This window comes from Podarcis gaigeae (assembly GCF_964106915.1).
Source record: "Podarcis gaigeae genome assembly, chromosome: 13".
Taxonomy (NCBI): Eukaryota; Metazoa; Chordata; class Lepidosauria; order Squamata; family Lacertidae; genus Podarcis; species Podarcis gaigeae.
Window position 1 is genome coordinate 13,161,141 of NC_139689.1, and position 26,441 is coordinate 13,187,581.

General features: G+C 47.6%; 1 protein-coding gene across 1 annotated transcript in view; it reads right to left on the minus strand.

Annotated features, from left to right (window-relative positions):
- Nucleotides 1-17,806, minus strand: part of NFATC4 (nuclear factor of activated T cells 4) — a 29,038-nt gene extending 11,232 nt beyond the window's left edge. Inside the window, exons 1-3 of the mRNA XM_083706635.1 lie at nucleotides 17,277-17,806; nucleotides 9,209-10,193; nucleotides 2,079-2,241 (exon numbers count right to left, since the gene is read on the minus strand). Of these exons, the coding sequence (XP_083562761.1) occupies nucleotides 2,079-2,241; nucleotides 9,209-10,193; nucleotides 17,277-17,373 (1,245 nt within the window). The 5' untranslated portion in view covers nucleotides 17,374-17,806. The remainder of the gene's footprint in view (nucleotides 1-2,078; nucleotides 2,242-9,208; nucleotides 10,194-17,276) is intronic.
- Nucleotides 17,807-26,441: the final 8,635 nt, after the last annotated feature.

The following is a 26,441-nucleotide window of genomic DNA, read 5'->3' on the forward strand; positions in this document are numbered from 1 at the left end:
AGCTGGAGACATCGGTGGTCTTGCCTCAGGGACGCCCAGATGTTTCCAATCAGAGGCCAAGACTTCCAGCTGCAGTCGATTTGAGCCTTAAAGGAAAACGCTCCGTTTTTACCTCTCCCCTCCCCACTCATGCCATGGAAGATGGAAGGATCTGAGGCCTGAAGGATTGTGGGGGCAGTGGAAGCGGTCTTGGAACCTGCAGAAACCTATGCCAACTTTTGGAAAGGGTGGGGTGGGGCATGGGAAGCAGGGAGATGGCAGGAGAAAGGGGGAAGGGGGCGCAGCTTTAGGAAACGAAGGGTTTGCCTCTCTGCAAGGAAGGGCAAGTTCTGAACGCCGGCAGAAGAGGAGTGGAATTTGCCAGAAAGCATATGGAGCAAGGGGTGGGGGTATTTGTCCCACGTGCGCACATACAAACACTCCACACTCCGACTTGCTATCCCTAAGAGTGACGCAGAGGGGCTGGATGCAGGAGGAGACCAGCGCTGCGAATCTGAAACGAGAGCGTGGGAAAGGGCAGCCCCGAGATCCTGGTTACAGGGGAATGTGATGGGGAATGGAAGGGGAAGGATACACACACAAAAACGGGAGTTGGGGGGGGGCAGAGGCAAAGAGAAGAGAGAAAGGATGGACCTCGGCTTTTCATGCCAACCTCCCCACACCCCAGTCCTAGGAAAATGTACATATAGATCTCCACATCGTAATTTGAGGAAACTAGGATACAAAGAGATGGAGTACAGTATAGGGAAAGTTGAAATCACAGCACAAAAACACGCACGCACTGATCAAACCTTCCTGTCACTATAAGAACAAGCCAAATATCACCCCCTCACTCTCATAAAGTCGTGGGTTTCGTTTTGTTTTTGTTTTTTTTAAAAAAGTTTCCACCTTCCCACTTATTTAAAAGGCACTCATCTATATTTAGCGGGCAGCTATTTCACAATTTGTTGCAAACAAAATCCGTGACATTTGTCTTTCTTTCTTTTCCTTTTTTTGGCCCCCGCAAGCAGCCTTTGAAGTGGGAATAGTTTTCATCTTTCAAATTTCTGGATGGAGACTTTCAAACCAGCCCTCAAAGAAAAGAAAATTAAAAGAAAAAGAAAAAAGGAAGTTTCCCTTCTGGATTAGCTTGGCTGAAAATGCCGAGATATTTATATATGTATTTAAAAAAAAAAAAAAAAAAAAACTACGTTGACAACAAGCTCCCTGGAGGCTGGGGGCAGAGGAGAGGGCTTTTAAAAATAACAACAATACCAGAAAATAAAAAATGCATATGAGCTCTTACGGAGTAAATGGTGTCGAAAGCAAAGCTGCTTTACCTGGCTAAATGGCAAAGGTGGCAGCCAAGCCTCAGCCTGAAAGCCTTACTAGCTCCTGTCCCAAATATGGAGGTGGAGCCTGTGATTATGTGGTGAGAATAAATATACTCTACACATGCTCAGGTGTACTCTCGGCCCACTTTCAAGACGAAATCATGATACATAGGAGAATGCATTATTGCCTTTTCTACATTACCATACATTTCAATGCCCCAGAAGTTTTTGAACTCCAGCTCCCATCAGCCCCACCCAGCAGGGCCAAAGTTCATGGGATAATGGGAGTTGTTGTCCGATGACTTCAAGGCCATGAGTTCTCTGTGCCTGGCCTACAGTCGTTTTGTGAGACTGTGGTTGCAGAAGAAGAAGAAGAAGAAGAAGAAGAAGAAGAGGAGGAGGAGTAGTAGTTTGGATTTGATATCCCGCTTTATCACTACCCGAAGGAGTCTCAAAGCGGCTAACATTCTCCTTTCCCTTCCTCCCCCACAACAAACACTCTGTGAGGTGAGTGGGGCTGAGAGACTTCAGAGAAGTGTTACTAGCCCAAGGTCACCCAGCAGCTGCATGTGGAGGAGCGGAGACGCGAACCCGGTTCCCCAGATTACAAGACTACCGCTCTTAACCACTACACCACACTGGCTCCTCCAGGAGAGATGCGAAGTGGGAACTTTTATTTAGTTCATTGTCACTCCTCCCACCCACCCAACCCCCTGGTCCCATTCTTATCCCAGTTCTTGTTAGCTCCCCCCACCCCTCAGATACCTTCACCACAGGGTGTCCTCCTGGAGCGGCCTTCACAGCACCCCTGCTGCCCTCCGTCTCGTAATGGGCTCGGTGGTGAGTTCGGGGCTGCACCTCGATTTTCAGCTCATACTGTTCGTATTGACTGGGGAGAGGCCAGTCCAGAGGGGGGAGAGCAGAAGACCTGGGGAATGGGCGAAAGGAAGGACCATGAAGTTGACAACTTAGGCACTGGAAGTGACCACGTCCGACCTCCTCCTGCTGGCAACCCAAACAGGAATGCAGCAAGGGACTCATGTACCTTTAATACATAGCTGCACCAAAGAGGAAACTGGAACACAAGAAGCTGTTAAGTAACAAACCACGTTATTTGTCTACCCAGCTCACTCAGCATTTTCTACTCTGACTGACAGGATCTCAGGCAGCGGTCTTTTATGGCACTTGCTCCTTTGAACTGAAGATGTCAGGAATCGAACCTGGAACATCACACACATAGAGCATGCGATCTACCATGATGCTGTGGCTTCTCTTCCAATGGATGGTGGGTGAAGCTCCCCCCATCCTGGCTGCAAAAGGATGGCAGGGGAAGATGGCACTACCAGAGTTCATGCTTCAAAACAAATATTAAAAAGGCACATAAGATTTGACCAGCTAACCCTAACCCTAACCCTAACCTCCAGCCTCCTTTCCCGAGTTTGCAGTTAGTAATATTTAAGAACATAAATTGCAAGGCTTGCAAAGGGATCTACATTGAGTTACTAGCCCTCATGTATTTCAAATATATATATTTTTTTCTCTTGGCTTGCTCATCACCAATTATGAGCTTGCCGTAGCTGAGGGGCTAGTCAGAGGCCAGATAACTTTTCACATTGGCATTCATCCAGAGCACACTACTGATGAGTACGCATTTCACACTTTTCTTGCGCCGGATCATGATCCCTGCTGGATTCAGATTTAAGAACCATATCATGCAACCATCCTCTCTTACATGGTGGCCAATCAGAGGCCCTTGGAAGCCCACAAGGAGAGCATAAAAGCATAGGAACATAGGAAGATGTACTACAAGTCAAATTGTATACAGTATAGCTCACTATTGTCTATAGAGACTGGAATCAGGTATCCAAGGTTTCAGAAAGGGACTTCTCCTAAGGATTACCTGGAGATGCCAAGGATTACCTTCTGCATGCAAAGCAGATGCTCCACCACCAAGCTATAACCCTTCCCTTCACAGTTTGTCCACAGTAGCTTGTATCTAGAGATTTTGTTGTTGTTAGTCATGTCTGACTCTTCGTGACCCTATGGACCAGAGCATACCAGACACTCCTGCCTTCCACTGCCTCCTGCAGTTTGGTCAAACTCATGTTAGTGTATCTAGAGATATGCAGCTTCAAAACATGATCTGTTTTGCCATCATAGCTCACTGCCATAGCTAGATCGATTCTCCGTGAATTGGTCCATCGCAGGGGGGAATGATTCAGAATGGGGCAACCAAAACAATCAAGGAGATGGAGGAATTACCCTATGAGGAAAGGTTGCAACTTGAGTTTGTAGCTCAGAAATTGAGGTAGCTCCATTGCTTAGAGTGTGGTGGCGATAACACCAGGGCCGCAGGTTTGATCCCTGGATGGGACAGGAGTTGGACCAGATGATCCTCAGGGTCCCTTCCAATTCTACAGCTCTTGTGATTCGGTGAATTGGAGCTTCTTAGCTACAGAAAAGTCAAGTACAGTGGTACCTCGGGTTAAGAACTTAATTCGTTCTGGAGGTCTGTTCTTAACCTGAAACTGTTCTTAACCTGAGGTACCACTTTAGTTAATGGGGCCTCCCGCTAATGCTGCACCAACGCTGCACGATTTCTGTTCACATCCTGAAGCAAAGTTCTTAACCCAAGATAATATTTCTGGGTTAGCATAGTCTGTAGCCTGAAGCGTATGTAACCTGAGGTACCACTGTACGAAGAGGCATGATGGAAGTTTTTAAAATGATGGAAGGCATGAAGTGGATGGAGAGAAGTTTTTCTCAAATGAAGCTGAACATTGCAAGACTCAGGGCAGACAAAAGAAAGTGCTTCTCCATTCAGCACATCCTTAAACTGTGGAACTCTCTCCCACAAGAAGCAGTAATGGCCACCATCCTGGATAGCTTTAAAGGATGATTAGATAAATTCATGGATGATAAGGATATCCATTTGCCCTTAGCCACAGTGACTATCTTCGCCTTCCTGCCAGAGGCAGTATCCCTTTGAATACTAGTCATTGGAATCACAAGCAGACACTGTTACATGCAGGTCCTCCTTGTGAGCTGGCCATGGGACCCTGGCTGGCCACAGTGAGAAATGGACTAGGTGGGCCATAGGCCTGATCCAACAGGGTCCTCCTATGCCCTTATCTAAACAAACCAGTGGCCACCATGTGGTCTCAAATTCAATCTGCCTTATATGTAACTCCACAAAAGTTACTAGCCTTGCAGAGAGCGCTCTGCCCTTCCTACAACATTCTGCGGATGGAAAAGTGCCTCTCGCCATCCCCGGGCAATGGACTCAGTTTCTATGCTGGCTGCAGAGGAGTGATACAGCTCACTAGCCTGTACAGCAGGGATAATAATAATGATGATGATGATGATGATAAATTTTTATTTATACCCCGCCCTTCCCGGTTCAGAAAACCAGGCTCAGGGCAGCTAACAACAAATTTAAAACACTTAATTGTAGAAGCAGCATAAAATACAGTATAAAAACATGAATAACAATAAAATTCAAAGTTCAGAAATCAATTTGGGGGAGATCCATCTAATAAGCATTAGATAGTCACCAGGGCTAGCTGGCTGAATTAGTCCTACTTGGGCCAGCAAAGAGGGCAGGGGAGAATTAGCTGTGGGGTCTCAGAGTGGGTAATCTTCATAAAAGGGGAGGAGGAGGGAAGAGAAGGGAAATAAAAGATCAGGCTGAATTCAAATTAAAGGCCAGGCAGAATGGGGATGGGGAACCTGTGGCTCTCTGGCCGATACTGGACTCCGATCGGTGCCAGCTGGCATGGCCAATGCTCAGTGATGATGGGAGCTCTAGTCCTGCAAACATCTGGAAGATCGCAGCTTCCCCATCCCTGCTCTGAAGCCTCCTGCATGCAATTGCTTGCCACCACTGGCTAGCAGGCTAGTGTGCTTAAAACACAAAAGGCTGCCGTACTTTGCAAATTAATTGTGCATTGTACAAAGAAGCCTTCTGGCCTGTCCCAAATGTCAGCCAATCCATGTTTTTTTAGGCAGCCCAGAGTTATGGGAGAGATGTTGGGAAAGGCAGTTCCTTATTATTGGCTTTCTCTCCTCCAGGGGTGTCCCTGCAGATGTTTATTGGACTCCCAATTCCCCATCAGCCCCCAGCTAACATGGACAATGGCCAATGATCAGGGGCTGTGCTCCAGGAACATCTAAAGGACCATCTATGTTGGCTACCTCTGTTCTACACCACATGTGATCTGATGAAGCTGCCCTTGCAATGATATATTTTAAAAACAATAACTGAAAGGCTTCAAATGCTTTAGATACGGGGTGGACGGAAGGCAAATCAGGAGCTACCTCTGGGGGATCTGAACTAATTCAGCAAGCATTCTGGACTCCCAGTTGACTATTAGCAACAACAAGTGAGATTGCTATAAAGCAGAGCCAGGCCCGTCTTACCCATAGAGGCTAGTGGCGCAGGGCTCCAGGGCGCCAAGTTCTGGAGGGCACCAAGCGAGAGTCCGGGGAATACCGAATGAGTGTGCTGAGTGAGCGAGGGTGCGTGCGCCGAGCATCGGCTAGGTTTTTTCCCTTTTAGCCTGCAGGCGCCAAATTCTGCAGGGCACCAGAAGGCTAAAAGGAAAAAAAACCTAGCCGATGCTTGGTGGGAGCGGCATACGCACCCTAGCTCGGCGCAGGCCCGCTTGCTCGGTTTGCTGCCTGCAGTGGCCACCGCGGCATGAAGCGGCCAGCTGAGCTGGGAGGCGCCACGTCTAGCCTTCACCTCTTCCCTGCCGGAAGAGCAACCCTGGAAAAGTAGGGGACACCGGAGGGATCTTTGCACCACGGCGCCAGATATGCTTAAGACAGCCCTGAGCAGAGCTTTCCGAACTTTTCATATGGGTGATACACTTTTTTAGACATGCATCATTTTGTGACACAGTAATTCAGTTTTATTAGCAAACCGGAGGTTAAACCAATCCCTTTCCAGCCCCGGTAGGAGTATGAGGAGCATTCACACTGCAGCCAACACAGAGTTTGGAAAAGCTCTGCGATGAAAGAATGGTGGCAGAGAAGAAACCAGGATTGGTGTGTGAGAGAGATAAAGGACTTGTGAGCTTTGTTTAGATATAGGTCTCAAATTCCTGGATCGGGCATATGCTCAGAGCCACTCTGCTCTCAGCATATGCTCCCCTGGCTGGCCCACAGCCTTGCACCTGGCTCTGGCTGGTAGACAAAGTGGACCATACAAGCCTGAAACATATGCAGACTCCTGCTGTAGGCCATTTCCAAACACCGGGTGTTCCATGTGTTTGGTTGCCCTTCTCTGTGACCGGTTTCAGAGACCGGGTTTCTGAGTACACTGTATCCAAGAAGTGGCCACACCATAGATCAGGCTTCCTCAACCTCCGCCCTCCAGATGTTTTGAGACTACCATTCCCATCATCCCTGACCGCTAGTCCTGCTAGCTAGGGATCATGGAGTTTTAGGCCAAAAACATCTGGAGGGCTGAGGTTGAGGAAGCCTGCCATACATTTTACATGCAGAGAGGCTATGAAACTGGGTGTCTTATTCTGTGAGACTTCCTTCAATTCGCATGCAGAGGGAGTTTGGCCAAGGACTCCTGCAAAACCCTTCCCCCTTGTACATGTCGTGGAGAAGCAGACTTCCCAAAAGAAAGGGGAAAAGCTGTCTACACACTCCTATTTGCTCTGTATCCAGTGCCCTCCCACTGCTACTTTGGGAAGTGGTGTATGAATGTCAGCCAAAATCCATCTCTCTCCTGTATCTGTCTTGTTCTTTCTTATGAAATAGTGTGCTTTGATGCATTTTCCCCAGAACCAGCTGGGGAAAAGGACAACCAACTGCACTTTAAGCTGGTACTGTGTACGCACCCAAGGGCTCTTTGATTCAGCAATTTGGCACTTGCAAATTTAGTCCCTTTAATGCAGCAGCTCAGCTTTTGCAAGGCTGACCTAAATTGCCGGTATCACCCTTATAGAAACCTCTGCAAATGAGGAGGCAAAATATGCAAGGTCCACTGTATTTTAGTTCTCCTGGAGTTGTTGTCACAGGCTAACCCATTGCATTCACAAGCTTGGCTTAAGAGATGCTTTGAAGAAATGGGGGACTTGGCTTGGCAGGATATTGCTGGCTATGGGCTTTGGAACTGCAAACGAGGCGGAGAAGGGAATGGATGGTGCCACTGCCCCCGAACTCAAAGGTCATGACGTGGATCCACCATGCAGGAGAAATTCTTCCAATCCAGCTGCTTACCTTAACAGGGAACAAGGCACTGTGTGTTTACGCCAGCTCCCACCCGCCCGCCCCCAGCACCGCATGCAGAGCTGGGGTCTGGGATGTGTAACTGGAGACACCAGCCCTTCTGCCTGGTCTGGTCTGACAAGTTGTTTTTATACAACAGAAACTCTGGCAGCCAAACCACAGAGCCGGCAATGGCGCTGGCAAATTCAAACCGGCTGGCTTAAGGGTGGGAGAGGGAGGGAGCCATGGCTTCCACCCCCATCCGCAGTTCCCGACAACGGCATGCTCAGGTGAAGGTCTTTGGATGCTAAAGGGAGATAGCTAGGATCCACGCTAGGAGGGCAGCAAAATCAGCTATCGCTGGGGCTGCTCCAGATGCCCTGCTAATTGGGCATTCGTCCTGATTAGCTTGCGCAAAGCTTACGAAAAAGCTAGACGCCTGTGCTTTACTGAGCATTCCTTCTAATTTGTTTGTGGGCAGGTTATATGACAATGAGGGTTCATCTTGATTTGCTTGTGCAGTGGTTATACAATTCCTCAGTGCTATTTTTCTAGGGGGGCAAAAGGTGCCAGAGCTCACCACAAACTTCTCCCATGTTCTCTTAGAATCACAATGGTGCCCTCCTGAGAGGTGCCAGAGCTGAGCTCTAGTAAGCTCCTGCTGGGGGGGGGGGGGAGCCCAGCATTTCCTCATTGATCATTTGTTCACACTACACATTTTAGCGCATTTCCCCCATCCCTGTGAACCTGCCAAAAGTCCATTTTTAAAAAGTGGATTTGCTGCTCCAGAGCACTTTAAATTGCACAAACCTAAATTTCCACAATCCTGCCTGTAAACTACGGATAGTCCAGAGGTGAACTAAAGAACTACACGTGAGGAAGATAAGAAGCAAAGCCCCATCCACATAATACATTTAAAGCACTCTCATAAAGCTCATAAATGCCCTTGGCCCAGTATACCTGAAGGAGTGTCTCCAACCCCATCGTTCAGCCCAGACACTGAGGTCCAGCTCCAAGGGCCTTCTGGCGGTTCCCTCACTGTGAGAAGTGAGGTTACAGGGAACCAGGCAGAGGGTCTTCTCAGTAGTGGCACCCACCCTGTGGAACACCCTCCCACCAGATGTCAAGGAAATAAACAACTATCTGACTTTTAGAAGACATCTGAAGGCATCTGACATCTGTTTAGGGAAGTTTTTAATGTTTGATCTTTTATTGTGTTTTGAATATCCTGTTGGAAGCCACCCAGAGTGGCTGGGAATGAATAAACAAACAAACAAATAAATATTATATCACTTTAAACAGCTCCAGCTTATCCCAAAGAATCTTGGGGACTGTAGTTTGCTAAAGGCTGTTAAGAGATCCCTGCTCCCTTCAAAGAGCTACAATTCCCAGACTGGTTTAATAATATGTGTGTGTTAGGGATTTGTCCAACTTGTAACTCCACATTCGCAAAGCCATCCACCTCCAGCTACCAAGATCTAGAGATAAGCATCACAAGGCAGATATTCCCATCATGCCTTGCTTGGGAATCGTCCCAAGCCACCTGGATGATCGCTTTTAGAAACCCTCTCTCAGGCCACAGTTCCAACCCAAACTCTCGACATCCTTGCATGGAAGGAAGAGGGGGACCATTTATGCAAACTCTGAAGAGCATTAGAGTTTCGGTTTACCTGAACACAGGGCTGTGACCTCCAATGCGAGCTTTGGACCAGGCCAGCGGGGAAGGCACTGCCAGGTAATCCATTCCTTCCTTGCGCCCCACGCCGAGTCCGTAGCCCCCCGTGGTGCCGCTGGCATCCTCCCCATTGCAGCTCCCTTCCTCCTTCCTGGTCAGGGCCACTGTCTGCTCGGTCGAGGTCTTCCGGGCTTTCTGGGGGATGCTTTCGGCCGGCCGGGCTCCAGTACAGTTGAAGGGTGCCGTGTCGCCTCCTGCCTCCACGGTCTCCCCTGGGGTCTCCTCTCCGAGGCTGCCCCTCCGGGAGAGGCAGGGGGATGCCGAGGAGTGCGTTTCAGAGCTGGAGTACCGCCGCTTGCCGCAGGGCGAAGCTGGCCGTGGGCCCAGGAGCATCCATCCATCCTCTGCGCCCCGGCTCGGGGAATAGCTGGCGCCGTAAGGCTGCCACGACTCGTCAGCGGGCGACCACGGCTTGGGGGAGCCCCGGGGAGAACCCAAGGGGGAGCTGAGGGCAAAGCGGGCCGCTGCCTCATTCAGCTCCCGCTCCACATCGTCCCCGGCGGGGGCCTCGTCGTCCGAAAAGAAGCTCCAAGGCGAGACACTGCCGCTGCTGGCAGGGCTTGGGGTGAAGAAGCCGGAAGATGGAGTGGTCTCGCGGTAGCCCCCGAAAGCCTCCAGGAGGAGGTAGTCACGAGGCGAGGAGTCCCAGTCGTCTTCCTCGGCCCGCCGGCCTGGCGAAATGGTGGTGATCTGGATGCTGGGGCATTCCAGCACACGGGAGCCTCCGAGGCGGACGCGCCGGGCGGGCTGGCTCTCAAAGGTGTCGCCGTCCAAGTCGGCCGGCCGGGGTGGGGGGGAATGCATGCCTGCACGGCCCCCGCCGAGATGCAGAGGGCAGGGGATTCCCAGGGGAGAGGTGTAGGGAGGCGGGTCTCCCAGAGCAAGTGAGCAGTAGGCAGGGAGGTTGTCCGCATCTAGGTCTGTAAAAAGAGAGGGGGAAAAGGAAAGAGATGAGAACCACCATGTTGGTTGAAAATGATACAGTGGTACGTCGGGTTACATACGCTTCAGGTTACATACGCTTCAGGTTACAGACTCCGCTAACCCAGAAATAGTGCTTCAGGTTAAGAACTTTTCTTCAGTATGAGAACAGAAATCGGGCTCCGGCGGCGCAGAAGCAGCAGGAGGCCCCATTAGCTAAAGTGGTGCTTCAGGTTAAGAACCGTTTCAGGTTAAGTACGGACCTCCAGAACGAATTAAGTACTTAACCTGAGGTACCACTGTATATTTAAAATATGTGGTTTCCCCCAAAATATTCCTGGGAGCTGTAGCTCTCTAGAGAGGCAAACTACAGCTCCTAGGACTCTTTGAGGGATATCAAAGTGCTTTAAATGTGGGTGTGACCAATGGAATTTGGAGACCTTGAAGGTGACGGAGGATAATCTAATGTGTACGTGATTCTCTGCTCAGCTGTCCCAAGAGCGATAGAAAAAAACCAAGCTAGCAGGTTTACCATAAGTTTACCAAAAAGTGGCAGATATACTTTTAGGCCAACAGATCACAGACAGGAAGTAATATGAGCACCTCTTTCTACTAGAAGAAGGGAACACAATTTGCTAAACTGCATGAAGTCCCATGATTGTCTTACGCACCAATGCGATGTCTTGTGAACCATCTTTTTTGAAAAAAAACAAAAGCTTTCTAGCTTCTATGGCTCTGAAGAGGACCTCAATTTGCATGCTGTTTCACGAAGCGGTAAATGCATTTGGGGATATGTGCAAGTTTCCATTTGAATAACACAGTTAAATTTTAAAGAGCCATGTGAGCAGCTCATTTCTATACCAATTGGTCATTATAATAGCCTTGTAACGGTAAGAATTTAGTGCCAGGGTACATGCATTTTCCTCTTCCCTCTCCTTCCCTTTTTCCTTTCATGCTGTGCCCTTTTTTTAGATTGTAAGCCTAAAGGCAAGGATTAGTTATTTTTTATTGGGAGTTTCCCCCGGTATAAATGATCTGAATGAATTGAGAACACCCTAATGAAGCCATGAGCCAACAGATGGCTGATCAGAACATCTAGCAATAAGAGAGCTGTGAGGGTCATAGGTCAGTGGCAGAGCATATGTTTTGCTTGCAAAAGGTCTCCAGATACAGGTGGAAACACCCCCCAGTCTGAAACACTGGAGAGCTGCTGCCAGTCAGTGTAAGGCGGACCAAGGCTTTGACTCAATATAAACTAGCTTACTGAGTTGCTATCTTCCTACCTTCCTCCTCCCCACAGCTAAAAAGGTAAAGGTACCCCTGCCTGTACGGGCCAGTCGTGTCTGACTCTAGGGTTGTGCGCCCATCTCACTTAAGAGGCCGGGGGCCAGCGCTGTCCGGAGACACTTCCAGGCCACGTGGCCAGCGTGACGAAGCTGCTCTGGCAAGCCAGCACCAGCACAGTGCACGGAAACGCCATTTACCTTCCCGCTATAAAGCGGTACCTATTTATCTACTTGCACTTAGGCGTGCTTTTGAACTGCTAGGTGGGCAGGAGCTGGGACCGAAAGACGGGAGCTCACCCCGCCGTGGGGATTCGAACCGCCGACCATACGATCAGCAAGTCCTAGGCACTGAGGTTTTACCCACAGCGCCACCCGCGTCCCCACAGCTAGCAGTAGCTGAATTCATTGCACCAAATATGCAACCCGATTGTCAAATTAATCCAAGAGAGGGCGTGGGCAATAAAGGGGAACCACCACCAGCAGCAGCAAAAAGGGAGGTTTTTCAGCAACAAAGAGAATCCTAGAAGGAGGATCCAACTGTGTGCTTTCCTTTCGCCTATGGCATCCTGCATACGTCAAGAGAGAGAGAAAGCAAAGAACCCAAACCCCATGGGATTGATATTAAATATAGCTGGCTGGGAGGGGGTGGGATGACTACCCACAAGTCAAATAAAGGAAGAGGTATCCTCTCCCCCCCCCCCCTAGAAAAAACAAAATACATGCACACAGCAAAAATTTGAATAAAGATATAAAGAGGAGAAAATGAAAGAAAGATGAAAGTTGATTTCTTCCTCTCTGCCCTGCAACCCTTTCTCTACTGACAGCTGCTTCTAATTTAAAGTTTCTCTCTCTGGCCACACTCACATCCTGGGAATTGGAGTTTGCTACGGGTGCTGGGAACTGTAGTTTCAAGAACCAGCGATTGCATAGCGGTTAAGAGTGCCGGACTAGTACCTGCAAGGCCAGGGTTGAAAACCCTGCTCAGCCTCATCTGAATGTAACAAATAAACAAACAAAGCGCCTTTAACAAATTACACTTCCCAGTTTCCTCCATGACTCTTAAAGTGGTGCAAAAGTGATTTAAAGAGATTGCGTGGCTGTGACCTCTCCACTCCCGCCAATGCTTTCTATCATCTTCTCTCTCAGTAGGGAGTGGATCACAGCACCCAAATGGCTCACACCTCAACTCTCCATCCAACCCAGTCTTGTCACATCACACCAGCTGTTGCCAACCTGGTGCCTTCTAGGTGTTCTGAACTGCAAAAATGGAGCTGATGGGAGCTGCAGGCTGGTGGAAGACTGCACTACACAACCCACCCACCCCCCCAGCACCCTGCTTTGCTCCACCTTCTGCCAGTATTCAGCGGGAATGAGCTGCAACTGTTTCCTGCCTGGGTGATGCGGCTGGAAGATGTTGTGCGGTATTTGCAGGGCAATGCATGTGTGGTTGTGTGGGAGAGAATTATGGGAAATGGGCAAAACCGAAAGGCAGGGCAAGAATGAAGGTGGTAGGTCAAGAACACAAGGTAAAGGTAAAGGGACCCCTGACCACTAGGTCCAGTTGTGGCTGACTCTGGGGTTGCGGTGCTCATCTCGCTTTATTGGCCGAGGGAGCCGGCGTACAGCTTCCGGGTCATGTGGCCAGCATGACTAAGCCGCTTCTGGCGAACCAGAGCAGCGCACGGAAACGCCATTTACCTTCCCGCCGGAGCGGTACCTATTTATCTACTTGCACTTTGACGTGCTTTCGAACTGATAGGTTGGCAGGAGCAGGGACCGAACAACGGGAGCTCACCCCGTCACGGGGATTCGAACCACCGACCTTCTGATTGGCAAGTCCTAGGCTCTGTGGTTTAACCCACAGCGCCACCCGCGTCCCTAGTCAAGAACACAAACCCACACACAAATAGACTTGTATCTGGGAAGGCAAAAAGGCAAACAAAGCTCGAACTGAGACTGCTGCATTGTAACGAAACAGAACCTGCAGGTTCAGAGGCACTCTATCCCAATGTTCTGCCTCCACCAATGGAAATTCCCATAGGTGTCTGGTTGGCAGCTGCTGAGAACTGGGCACTGGGCTCGGTGAGCCTTTGGTGCTGGCTGGGGTTGATGGGAGTTGTAATCCAAAACATGAGTTTTGCAAAGGCAGCAGCAGACAATACTGCTCTCGATGGGTCATAAAGGAAGCTTGCAACCCACCTGGTCAGATTGCATCTTTTATTTTTTGCATTGCCATTTTGCGACTTAAATAAAAACCCCATGAACAGAGGCAGTATATCTTTGAATGCCATGTGCCTAGGATTTTTTAGAACAACAACAAGGTGAGCTGCTGTGCTTGGGAGCTTTCCAGAGGCACCGGGCTGTCCTCTGTTGGAAGCAGGATATCCTGGGCTAAGACGGGCTTTGGTTTGCTCTGCAGCGAAAGCCCCAAAGTGTGGAGTGGCTCCCATCTTGCCACCAGGAGTTGCCCTCCCAGCTTGCACCCGCCTTGGGTTGAGGGACAGGTGGAGGAAGAAAGCCAAAGGCTCGCCTCCCTTTTTGAGACAAAAGCTTCTGAAAAAGTTTTTTGTGGGGTGGGGGGACGTGGGCTTAGAAAGTTCCTCCTGAACTTGGCCTAGTCTTCTCGGGGCCTCCACCCTGTTTTGTGGGCCAGAGACAAGGATCCAGTTGGATGGAGGAGAAAAGTGGGGAGAGAGAGAAAATAAGAGAGACTGTCAGGGAGGGGCCGCCATCTGAACCCAATTAAAGGGCCATTTCCCAAAGCCCCAGGCTCCACTGGCAGGGACCCCCGTTGCCAAGGAAACGGGGCGCAGGCCAAAAGACGAAAAGGAAAATTGCACTGTTGCAGGGAGCTAGTTGAAACCGTATGCGGGAGGCTTGAAGTGTGTCTGCCCCCCCCCTTCTTTCCCCACTTGCCGCCATCTCAAAAGCCCCCCCCCAACAACCCCAGCTCCCCTACACCCGGGATTTGAAGGCCTTGGATGGGAGCCAGTGTGGAGGGGCTGGATTCTGTGGGATCCCGAGGCCCTCTCAGACCCCATCTGGATTTCATTTGAACCAGACGCCGCCTGCCCAGAGACAGTTTGACCTTTCTCTCTGGAAAAAAAAAACCCAGTTTCCTACCTCCGCCTCAGAGGCTGGCTCATACAGGGGGCTGCCAACTTCCTCCTCACAGCAGCGCCCTCAGCCAGGGTGTGGATATATTTTGGGGCAGCCAGCCCGCTTTCAGCTGAACCCCTTCCAGAAGCACCCCCACAAGTTCAGGGGGCTACAGGGCCAAGAATGTCCCCTATACCAGCTTCTGAGACAGATATTGGGTGGGGGGGGATGGGAGTTACAAACTTCTTCTAAGAAAATAAAAGAAGGGGGAAGGATTTCCCCCCACCATCACCACCCCCACCTCCCATTCTCATTTTTCAAATATGCCTGTGGAAATGCATGTCACGCAACCCACATTTTTCCATTTCAGGATTCAAAGCCTGGATTTGCAAATGTGATATTTTGAGTTTTGAATTCTTCCTTCTGACGTGACCACTTCAAGCATCTGAGAAAGAGGGTTTTGGCCGACAAAAGCTCCTGGCCCAATAAATTGGTTAAAGGTGCCGCTATGCTCCGGGATTACCCTACGCTGCGACAACAAGCTAACAGAAATTAAATTATTCTGGGGTGAATGTTCATCCTGGGGGACTGGGGTTTAAGTTTGGTTTTGACAGGGGTGTGTCTGTGTGCATGAGACAAGTTTCAGACATCGAAAAGGGGGGAAAGCTTGGGGAAATACCAAAATTCCTCTTAATTCATGATGAAAATTGAAGAAACATTTGCAACTATGGTGCTAGCCCCTAAGAACACATTGGTTCCAACATGTCCTACTGCAAGCGGTTAAGCATCCAGATGACTTAACTGAAAATAAAGCAGTCACTAACTATACAGTGAACAAACACCTGTTTACAGCCTCTCTTGTGTGTGGGCACATATGAATTACCACTAGGATGCTATTATTATGCCGTTTTGAACGTGCAGAAGCCTACGTTTCAAACTGATAGAGGGCTTGGCAGAAGAAAGGAATTATAGTTTCGTTTCATTCTTCTTGGGCATTTTGCACCACCTGTGACTAGATACCCTCTGCCAAATATATATTTCTGCCTGCAATTATTACCAAGCTAGTTTATGCCCCACTTGGCGGGGGGGGGGGGGGGAGGCAAAGCCTGTTCTTGCCAACTAGGTGGAGAAGAGTACATTCACCAGAGGGACTTAACATAGGAGTAGGGGTGTTAGGCCTAGGGGCCAAATGTGGCCCTCAAAGTTCCTCTACCTGGCCCTCACGATTCTCCCCAGGCCACACTCCTGACTTGCCCTGCTTCAGACTCTCTTTGAGAGTTTTTGCCCTGTTAGAACATGCCCTTGAACTCTGATAAATGCCCCTTGCTTTTCTGAATGTAGGAGAGAGAGAGAGAGAGAGAGAGAGAGAGAGAGAGAGAGGTGTGTATGCTTGGAGAAACTAGCCTACTGTATAATGAGGAAATTTGCATTCATCGCTCCACCCACTTTTGCCTCTGCCTATGGCCTGGGGAAAGTTGCCCCAAAGGGAAGGAGACCCCCAGGTTCACAACCACTGACTTAACTGCACTTAATGTAGAGGAGCTCAGTGGTACTTACAACAACCCTATAAGGTAGGCAACCATTAAACGCACTGTGGCCAAGGCTGGAAATCCTAGGTCACCTTGGGCCAGGTGTGGGGACCCTGTGCCCCTCAGTGCTTCCCAAACTTGGGCCTCCAGCTGTTTTTGGACTACAATTCCCACCATCTCTGACCACTGGTCCTGCTAGTTAGGGATGATGGGAGTTGTAGTGCAAAAACAGCTGGAGACCCAAGTTCTGCTCTAGATATGGCTGGACTCAAGCTACCATCAGCCATTGCAAGGCCAGTGGTCTGAGCTGCAGTCCACTTCAAACTGGTCTTTTGACACTTAGGGTGCTGATCTTTAGGACTCGTGCTAGTTTTCTAGTTGTAAATTTTATCAGCTGTTTTTAAAATTTAAAATAGGGACCCTAGGGTGAACAGAGGGTGAAAAATAAATTTTAAAAACACACCCATAATCACCCAGTAACATCATGAGGGCCACGCAGCCCCCATCATTGTTTCAGATTAACCAATGTGTTCACAGCTAAACCACAATTTGAACCAAAGATTTTCCAGCTCACAGCTTCCACACATTGCAGCACACACATTAACTCTTTTTGATCAATACGATTTTCTGTATTATTATTATTATTTTAAAAGGGTTAACCAGTTATTGGTCCCAATAACTCAGAAACTCCAACCCCCCCCAAAAAAAAAACAACAACAACCCGCATTCTATGCAGAGTTCAGTGCAACCTGAAAGTTTTCAGATTCCAAATTTTTCACAGCAGCATGATGGGGCGTGTGTGAAACTCGAGACCGATTTCTTCTCTCATTCACTCACGCACTTTCCTCACCAGCATGGGCAGAAACGCAACACCCATCTTTAAAACGATTGCAAATAGTATTAACCATTTGCGTGGGCCGCGTGTTTTAGGGATACGATTACTCACTCTCGGAGCAAAAAAACACACAGACTCTTCCTGCAGGGAGATGGGAACATTCGTGCCATCTCCCTCCCCGCTTGTCCTAAAAAGGAAAAGGAGGGGGGACTTTTTCCAGCTACACCAGACACTCGCACAATAAAAACTTGATTTTCTCCCCCCCCCATTTATTCCCACACCTCCCTCCTTGTAGCCAACCATCACAAGCCCCCATAACAACCCGCATCTCACCTTCCAAGGGGACCCCCATTCCTGGATGCTCCTTTTCTTCTTCTCCAAAAATCAGCTTGAATTCTAAGTCCTCGTCTTCGCAGTTCGCTGCGCCCATTTTTTCCAGGGGGTGGGGGAGAATCGGTGGATGCAGCCTTAATAGGGTTGCAAGCCCCTTCCCTCTCTCCCCACTCCTCAAAAAAATGGGGGGCTAGATGGAGGTGGTTTTGGTTCGATTCACCTCTGCTTTCCCCCTTTTAACGCAATACCTCTTTCCGCGCCTTCTCCCCCTTTAATGTTTTTTAAACAAAAAAATAAAGAAAAACTTTCCTCAAACAAACTTTTCCCTCTCCTCCAGCTGCCCCCCTCCCACTCCCTTCCTCACTGCTGATTGGCTCTTCGGAAAACCCAAACCATGCCCCCATATGTCACTTTAAGCCACGCCCACCAAGAAGGGGAGAGGGGAGGGGGGGAGAGAACCCGAACTGGGCAGTTCTATAATCCCCCATCTCACGCTCCCCGAGAAAATGAAAAAAGGAACCACCTGCTCCACCCCCTTTCTTGTCCTTCCAGATGGACCAGCCTACCTGGAGCCCATTGGAAGGCAGCCCAAGCAGGGCCCGCCCTCCTTAGGCTGCTTATTATGCACGGGTTGGACACACCCAGACAGGCTGTTAAAGGCAGAGGGACGCGTTGCGCTTGCTGAGAGCTACGCTGCGATTATTCTGATTATAGCGTGTGCGGTGTGCGCGAAGCCAGTTTTTTTCAACCATGCAGGGAGGGGGTGACAGAGCCTATATGAGCACACGCAAGAATGGTGCAGCTGCCTACATGCGGCTCCGGATATTTTGATGCTCCAAAACTCAACATTTGGAACATAACGTGGATTTCAATCCAACCCACTTCCCAACCCGGAAAGCTGCGTGTTTGGTGCTTGCATCGGTGTTATGCAAAACATGAACGTCAGAACAAGTCGACACGCATTTAAAGCAAGGAGAATCCTGGGAGCTGCAGTTCCTCCTCACAAAACTACCCTTAAAAAGCTGCGGCTTCCAGGGTTATTTGGAAGTCATGCCTTTTCAATGGGCATTGAGTCTGCTTAAAACACATTATTATGGGGATCTGTTCTTGACAATGTTGAAACTACCTCTTTAAAATGGTTTGTTTTGGGTTTCGTCCTGCCATTCCTTTAAGGAACACAGGACAGTGCAATATTGTTGCTCCCGGGCCCCCATTTTATTATCCTGACAACTCAGTAAGATTAGGAGGTCCAAGGTCACCCATTGAGATTTGACACTGAGCAGGTGATTTGAGCCAGGTCCTGGTCCAACCTGTTCTAACCCAGTTTCTGCCATCCTGGTTCCCTCCAGCTATTTTGGATTGCTGTGGTTGTGCTGGCTGAGGCTGGTGGGAGATGCATCCAAAACATCTGGAAGGTAGTATTCTGGTGAAGGCTTCTTTCCCTCCAACACTACACTTAGAATCTAAGCTCACCCAATTATCTTAAATGCATGGAGATGGGATATGGTACTCTGTGTGTGCTCAGAGGCACTGCCACTTCCTGGACTAGGATTACCAATTTAGTAGGGGAAGAATACAGGTCTGGCTGGGTTTTATATTTAATCTGTTGCCTTAGGAGCAGTCATTGCAAAAGCTGTTTATTTGAAGTCAGCTTATATGTAGTGCTTTGTCCTAGATATAAAATTCTAGGGGCCTGCCTCATATACCGGCCTTGTCCCGCAAACCCATACGGATCTATCTCTGGCTGTGCCTGGGTTTGATGTTAGAAGAAGAGCAAACACTAGGACCCTGCTCAAACTGAAATCGGGCAGGTATGCACAGCTCAGCTTTATTATTATTTGTGCAGAATACGATGGAACAGGTCTCTGTCTCAAGGAGACTGCAGTCTAAGATTTTGTAGCAAGGAAACTACAAAGGAAGGAGGAAGGAAGTGGAAGCTGGGATAAACGGGGGGGGGGGGGAGGACCAGAATAGACCATTACAAGGATGGGGAATTTGTGACTTCCTCACATGTTATTGGATTCCAGCTCTGGAGTGGTGCTAGTTTCTTTTGGATGACATTGAGCAACTGAAGAGATGCTCAACTTGTAATATTGGTTTTATATATTGGTTTTAGATGTTCAACTTGTAATATTGGTTTTATATATATGCAGGCAGAGAATATTGGAAGCAAGAGACACCTATAGGTAAAGGGACCCCTGACCATTAGGTCCAGTCGTGGCCGACTCTGGGGTTGCGGCGCTCATCTCGCTTTATTGGCCGAGGGAGCTGGCGTACAGCTTCCAGATCATGTGGCCAGCATGACTAAGCCGCTTCTGGCGAACCAGAGCAGCGCACAGAAACGCCGTTTACCTTCCCACCGGAGCGGTACCTATTTATCTACTTGCAGTGACATGCTTTTGAACTGCTAGGTTGGCAGGAGCAGGGACCGAGCAATGGGAGCTCACCCCGTCACGGGGATTCGAACCACCAACCTTCTGATTGGCAAGTCCTAGGCTCTGTGGTTTAACCCACAGTGCCACCCACGTCCCTATAGCAGGCAGCAATATTGCTGATCCTGAATATGATTCCCGCCCCCCCAAGAGCAACAGTTTCTACCACCACAATCCTGCTGCCAATGCATCAAGTCCAGCTTGACTCAGAACTCTCTCTCTCCTCTCCAGACTTGGTATAATAAAGTATTTCCCTGCCCCTCCCACTAGCTCTGAGTAGTGCCACATTCCAAAGGCAGGGGAGCAAGAGTTCCAGGTCACTAACAAAGGCATCCCTAGTCATTAAGGATCACTGGCATTCTTTTGTCACTTCCCTGACTAACCCATTGTCTGCAGGGTGAAACCAAGGTAAGGATCCATCTGTACAAGGCAACTGAACTCATAGACATTCTTATGGCTGAGTATGGATTTGAGCCCTGATATCACAGCTTCTTCCTTAAAAAAAAAATTCAACAAAACAAATTGTCAGTCCAAATAATCCATTACATTAATTTTCCCCCTTTTTATTCCTCCACCCTTCCCTCTCCTCCCCCACCAAGGGCTTTCCACAGCCCCCCTCTCTGATTTGTTTGCACATATTATTCTCTACATGTTAAAAATTGTACATATCATTACCTTGTCTGTCATATATTCTATTAATAAATTTGTGGGTGTTTATTCAAAACCTGCCAAGGAGTCCAAATCATTTTGTGGGGTTTTTTTTAATAGTTTGTAAAAAGTTCCCAATCTTCCTTGAAGTCACGGTTGTCCTTCTCACGTGGTTTATGTGTCAATCCCAGCTTCTAGTCCAACACGAGACAACCTAGAATTGTTACTGAATGTAATATTTCTTGATGTTGTGAATTGCTTTGGGTATGGTTTTCTATAGGAAAGTGCCATATAAATAAATGGTGATAATTACCGTCCAGGTTACTGGACAACTAACTTGGCAGGGACAGAATCATAGAATTTTAGAGTTGGAAGGGACCCAACGGTCATCTAGTCCAACCCCCTGCAATGCAGGAATCTCAGCTAAAGCATCCATGGCAGATATCCAACCACTGTTTATAAACCTCCAAGGAAGGTGAGTTCAACAGCTCTCGTGGGAGTCTGTTCCACTGCTGAACAGCTCTTACTGTCAGAAAGTTTTTCCGAATGTTTAGTCGGAATCTCCTTTCTTGCAACTCGAAGCCATTGGTTTGAGTCCTCCAGAGCAGGAGAAAACAAGCTTGCTCCCTCCTCCCTGTGGCAGCCCTTAGTGCCTTCTTTAACTGGCTGGGAATCTCTCTCCTGTCATTGGAATGTGACACTGATCAGAGCAAGTGGGGTGGGCAAAAGCTGCTTTTCAAAAGTAGTTCTGGAGTTCATCATGGTGAGTTCCTCCTAATAAAACTCTGATCTTCGGCGCAGACACCAAATGCGATCTTCATTGCTTCAGATTAAGACTCGATGATTTTGTCAGTTTTGGTTTCTCACTTCCTTCTCATTCTTCCATTCTTAAATTTTATTCTCTACATTTCTGCAGAAATTTACCAAATTGCAATTTTAAAAAACCTGCCAGTATTTTGGTACAAATTTCTCCTAATATGCACATTTTTGTATGCAGTTTAGATTGATATATACATTTTTGCAAAACCGTATGCTTTGGTATAATATTTTCACAAATGAATGCATTCTTATGCACACTTTCTCCTAATATACCGTATGCATTTTCTGTAAACAGTGCATTGCAAAATTCAGAGGGGCGGTGAATTTCAAAGGCCACTTACGTTTTGGTTCACATATTGGTTTGAGAAGTTCAAATTAGGTAGTTTCTCACTGAGATACAAACAAAATTGAATGTTTACCCCATTCCAGATCAACAGGCCCTACTCTTGCAATTCCAACCACCCATCTTCCCCTAGAGCAAAACCCTGTGAAGCCACCTACAACTTCTACCCATGCAAGCCAGCTCCCCAGGTTCCCCATCAGTCCACACTCCAAGGGGTTAACATTCTTTCGTTTCCCATTTCCATGGCCCACGAGGGAGAGTGACGCATGTGGCCTTTGCAAAAACAGAGAGATGTCCCAGGCCAAAGCACGTGTCCTCCTTCTCCCCCCCCCCCCACGCCCGCTCTTTTCTTCTCCTTCCTTAACTTAATCAAAACCATCCGTCTGTTAGCGTGCAGAGTTAGGCCAAAGCGCAGCGCACAGGGCGGGACAAGTTTGAAATCTTTTCCTAGCTCCTGCTCCAAGCTGGACTTTGGGGGGAGGCCTTAGAACTTCTCAGCATCGTCTCCAATGATGCTGTAACTCCTGTCTTTCTGGCCCTGCCAAACGAACCCCAGAAAGCTTTCACAGCCCACACTGTTTTTCAGTGTCACTCCAACATCTGTCTGCCTACTCTATAAAAACTTTGCATTCCCAGCAGCCAGACACGGAAACTGTTTCTCAGCGAGATCCCCCTGTCTTCTTTCTTTCTTTCTTTCTTTCTTTCTTTCTTTCTTTCCTCCTCCTCCTCATTTTTCAAAGAAGTTCTTTTAAACAAGCCAGGCAATCCCAGGGCTTCCACCACATATTTTTCTGATGGTTTGAATGGAAAGAAAGAATGAGAGAATGATCCCTTAAAGAGCAAAGATAGCTGTGTAGGTCCATTAAAAAAACATCTCCAAAATCCACAGTTATTACTACAATTATTATTATTGATATGTGTATATCCCACCTTTCCTCCCTAGTGCTCAAGGTGGAAGGTGGAGTACAACACTAAGTTCTCCCTCTCTCTATGTTATTCTCACAACAACCCTGTATGGTAGGTTCAACTTGGGTCTCCAGCTGTTTTCGGACCACAGTTCCCATCATCTCTGACCACTGGTCCTGCTAGTTATGGGTGATGGGAGTTGCAGTCGAAAAACAGCTTGAGACCCAAGTTTGAGAAACTAGCTTAGAGACAGCAGCTGGCCCAAGGTCATCTAGTGAGCTTCATGGCCAGGTGGAGATTTGAACCCTGGCCTCCTGCACTCCATGCTCCAACCACTACACCACATTGCCTCTTTATAAAATGGCTTTATCAGGACTGGCCAAAACACAGGGGATTTGACCACCAGAACTGATTCTTGTCCTACTTACATGGAGATGGACAGATCGACAGGGGAACTATTTAAAGGGATGGGCCCTGGGGGAGTTTTTTTTTAAAATAGGGAGTTACACCAATTTTGCTTTTAGAGGAATAGACAGTTTGTACTTTTCTTCCTGGCTCAATCAAAGTAAAAGGGAGACAAGAGTGAGGGTTCACAACGTGCCCTGCTTGGAGTTGAACAGCGCTGTTTTTGTAAAGATAATCATTAAAAACAAACTCCGAAATCCAGAGTTTGTCAATACAAATGATCGTAGCAGTTCTCAGCAGCGTGATCACACAGCCCTGATGATCTGTGACAAGACTGGGTTAAATTTGTGCAATGTGGCCCAAGGAAGTTTGTTTTTAATTGTACATATTTCCCCCCAAAAAAAATGTTTCCCAGAAAAAGACGGGGTTTATTAGAAGGTCACCAAGGATTCTTCCCCCAAAATGAACACAGCCTGGTGTCTTTTAGGGAATCAGACTAAGGGCCCACCTAGCTCAGTCTGGCTAGGAATGGGGAGCCTGTGGAACCATCAGCCCCAGTCCACATGGTCAATGGTCTGGCTGAATTAAGAGCTTCAATCCAGCAGCTTCTGAAGGAACCCATCTCTGGTCTACACAAACTGGCAATGCGTATTCCATATATAGTCAAAGTTCCCGTACACTTAAGTCTATATCTCCCATACTACCTTACATGGAGCTATGGTACCTCCTGTATCCTTTCATTCCATTATGGTATGAACATGGTCCCTTTTTCTACAAACCTATCATCTGACTGGCAACCCTGTACAGTAGGCTAGTGGCCCAAATTAGATTCTGGCTGAGCCCTTCCTCTCCATCGTCCGTCTGTTCCAGCCTCCCTGCCTTCAGCAAGAGTGTTCAGCCAGATTTCAACTTGTTTCATTTATATCCTGCTTTTCTTCTCCAAGAAAAAGAGCTCAAGGCAGTGTACAGTGGTACCTCGGATTAAGTACTTAATTCATTCCGGAATTCAGGTAGTGAAACTGTTCTTAACCTGAAGCACCACTTCAGCTAATGGGGCCTCCCGCTGCTGCCATGCCACCGGAGCACAATTTCTGTTCTCATCCGGAAGCAAAGTTCTTAACCTGAAGCACTATTTCTGGGTTAGCGGGGTCTGTAACCTGAAGCGTATGTAACCCAAGGTACCACTGTATATGTTCTGCCCCCCCCCCATGTTATCCTCATAACAACCCAGTGAAATGGGTTAGTGGCTCAAGATATCCCAGTGGTAGCTTTAGGGCCGAGTGGGAATTGGCTCTCACCCCCAGGCCTCACCCAGAGCTGTAGCTACTACCTCACGCAGGCTTTCAGATACTTCTAGTAATCCTGCAAGCAGAGGATGGAAGCAAGATACACCCCCCCCCCCATTTGGTCATGCGCATCAAGTGTTACTTAGAGGCACATAGTCACTGTGCCATGCCCTGAAAATATGAAATCATGATGTGCTAGGTAAAGGTAAAGGGACCCCTGACCATTAGGTCCAGTCGTGACCAACTCTGGGGTTGCAGCGCTCATCTCGCTTTATTGGCCGAGGGAGCTGGCGTACAGCTTCCGGGTCATGTGGCCAGCATGACTAAGCTGCTTCTGGCGAACCAGAGCAGCACATGGAAACTCCGTTTACCTTCCCACTGGAGCGGTACCTATTTATCTACTTGCACTTTGACGTCCTTTCGAACTGCTAGGTTGGCAGGAGCAGGGACAGAGCAACGGGATCTAACTCCGTCACGGGGATTTGAACCGCCGACCTTCTGATCGGCAAGTCCTAGGCTCTGTGGTTTAACCCACAGCGCCACCCGCATCCCTTCATGATGTGCTAGAATAGAGTTAATTCAGAGCAGGGTGTTCTAAGGAACTTTTCATTTTAGAAATTGGGACAGAAGAAGAAAGGGGAAAGGTGGGTGGGAGGGAGGGAGGGAGGGAGGGGGGTATTGAAGAAAACAAGGCACCACCCCCACCCCACCTGCCTCTGAATACTGACCTGCACATTTGCTGCCTCCTGATGGAAGGAATAGTTTCTGTTTCCATATAAAACAGCATCAAACGCACACGCTTAAGCGAAAGAGTGGCTAAGCAAGATTGAAGAAACAAAAGAGAATTTATCTGCTGGAACTCCAAATTGCTGTTTTCCTGCTTGGCAGGGGGTTGGACTCGATGGCCCTTGTGGTCTCTTCCAACTCTATGATTCTATGATTCTTTTTTTCCTTTTCTCCCCCCCCCCCCGATGATCTTTATTGAATTTTTAGTTACATACTGCACATACACATACATTGTTCTTGCTCTCCCGAGCTGACTTCCCTCCTTCCTTCTTCTAGCTTTTTTGTGTCCTCTTTGACTTTTCGCATTGTCTTTGTCCATTTTCCATAAGATTGTTCTTCTTCATTTTTTCCATTAAATGTCTGTAAACAAATAAATATTTCTATATATACAAATTCTTGCTGTCTGTCTATATTCATTTACAAATATTGTTCAATAATAATCTTAATATACATTTTTAATTCATTTTGATATTATTATCCAGCACATTTCTTGTATTTTCTCGTTATGAGATATTATTTTAATTCTACTGGTTTCCCTATTTCACATCATCTTCTCTATGTATAACATAAATTTTCCCCATTCTTTTTGATATGTTTCATCCCCCTGATGTCGATTTTTTGCTGTTAATTTGGCTATTTCTGCGTACTCCATAACCTTATACTGCCATTCTTCTATTGTAGGCAATTTTTGCTATTTCCATACCTGAGCCAGCAATAACCTCGCCGCCATTGTTGTGCATAAGAACAGTTCCTGGTCATTCTTGTCAATGTTTTCTCCCACCATTCCTAGCAGGAATGACTCTGGTTTTTTCAGAAACGTATACTTAAAAATCTTCTTTAATTCGTTATATATATTTTCCCAATACGTTTTCACTATGTCACAAGTCCACCACATGTGGAAGAAATTGCTGTTTTCAATTAGAACCGGGTAAGCAGTTAGCCTTAGCACCAGCCTGGAAACGACAGGTGAAATACAATTACATTTTCTGGCTTTCCAGATTCCTTAACCATTCCTGCCCTCTAGCGAAAATTGAGGAGTATAGCTACTCACAGAAAGTTACATGTTCTAAGTAGTTTTGAACTACAGCTCCCATCATCGCTGACTTTTGGCCCTGTTGGCTGGGAAGAAGAAATCAATGAGTGCCACGGTGGAACAAAAGCAAGGAATCTCCTTTTTATAAATGTAAGTTTTTTAATTTTAAAAAATTAAAGCTTGAAAAACAAAGAAAAAACAGTATGAGGTATCTGAAGAAGTGTGCATGCACACGAAAGCTTATACCAAGAACAAACTTAGTTGGTCTCTAAGGTGCTACTGGACAATTTTTTAATTATTATTTTTATATATTTCAAAGAAAAAACAATATATAAAAATAGTTAGCATCAAGTATCAAGCATTTTAAAACAGAAAACTGAGAGAAAATAAAGAAAGAAGGAAAAAATATATATACAAGCTATATATAGACCTATGCAAAATATTTCCTCCAAAACCAATGAATCTTCCGCTTATGTTCAGATATTTTACTGCACTTAACACTTCACT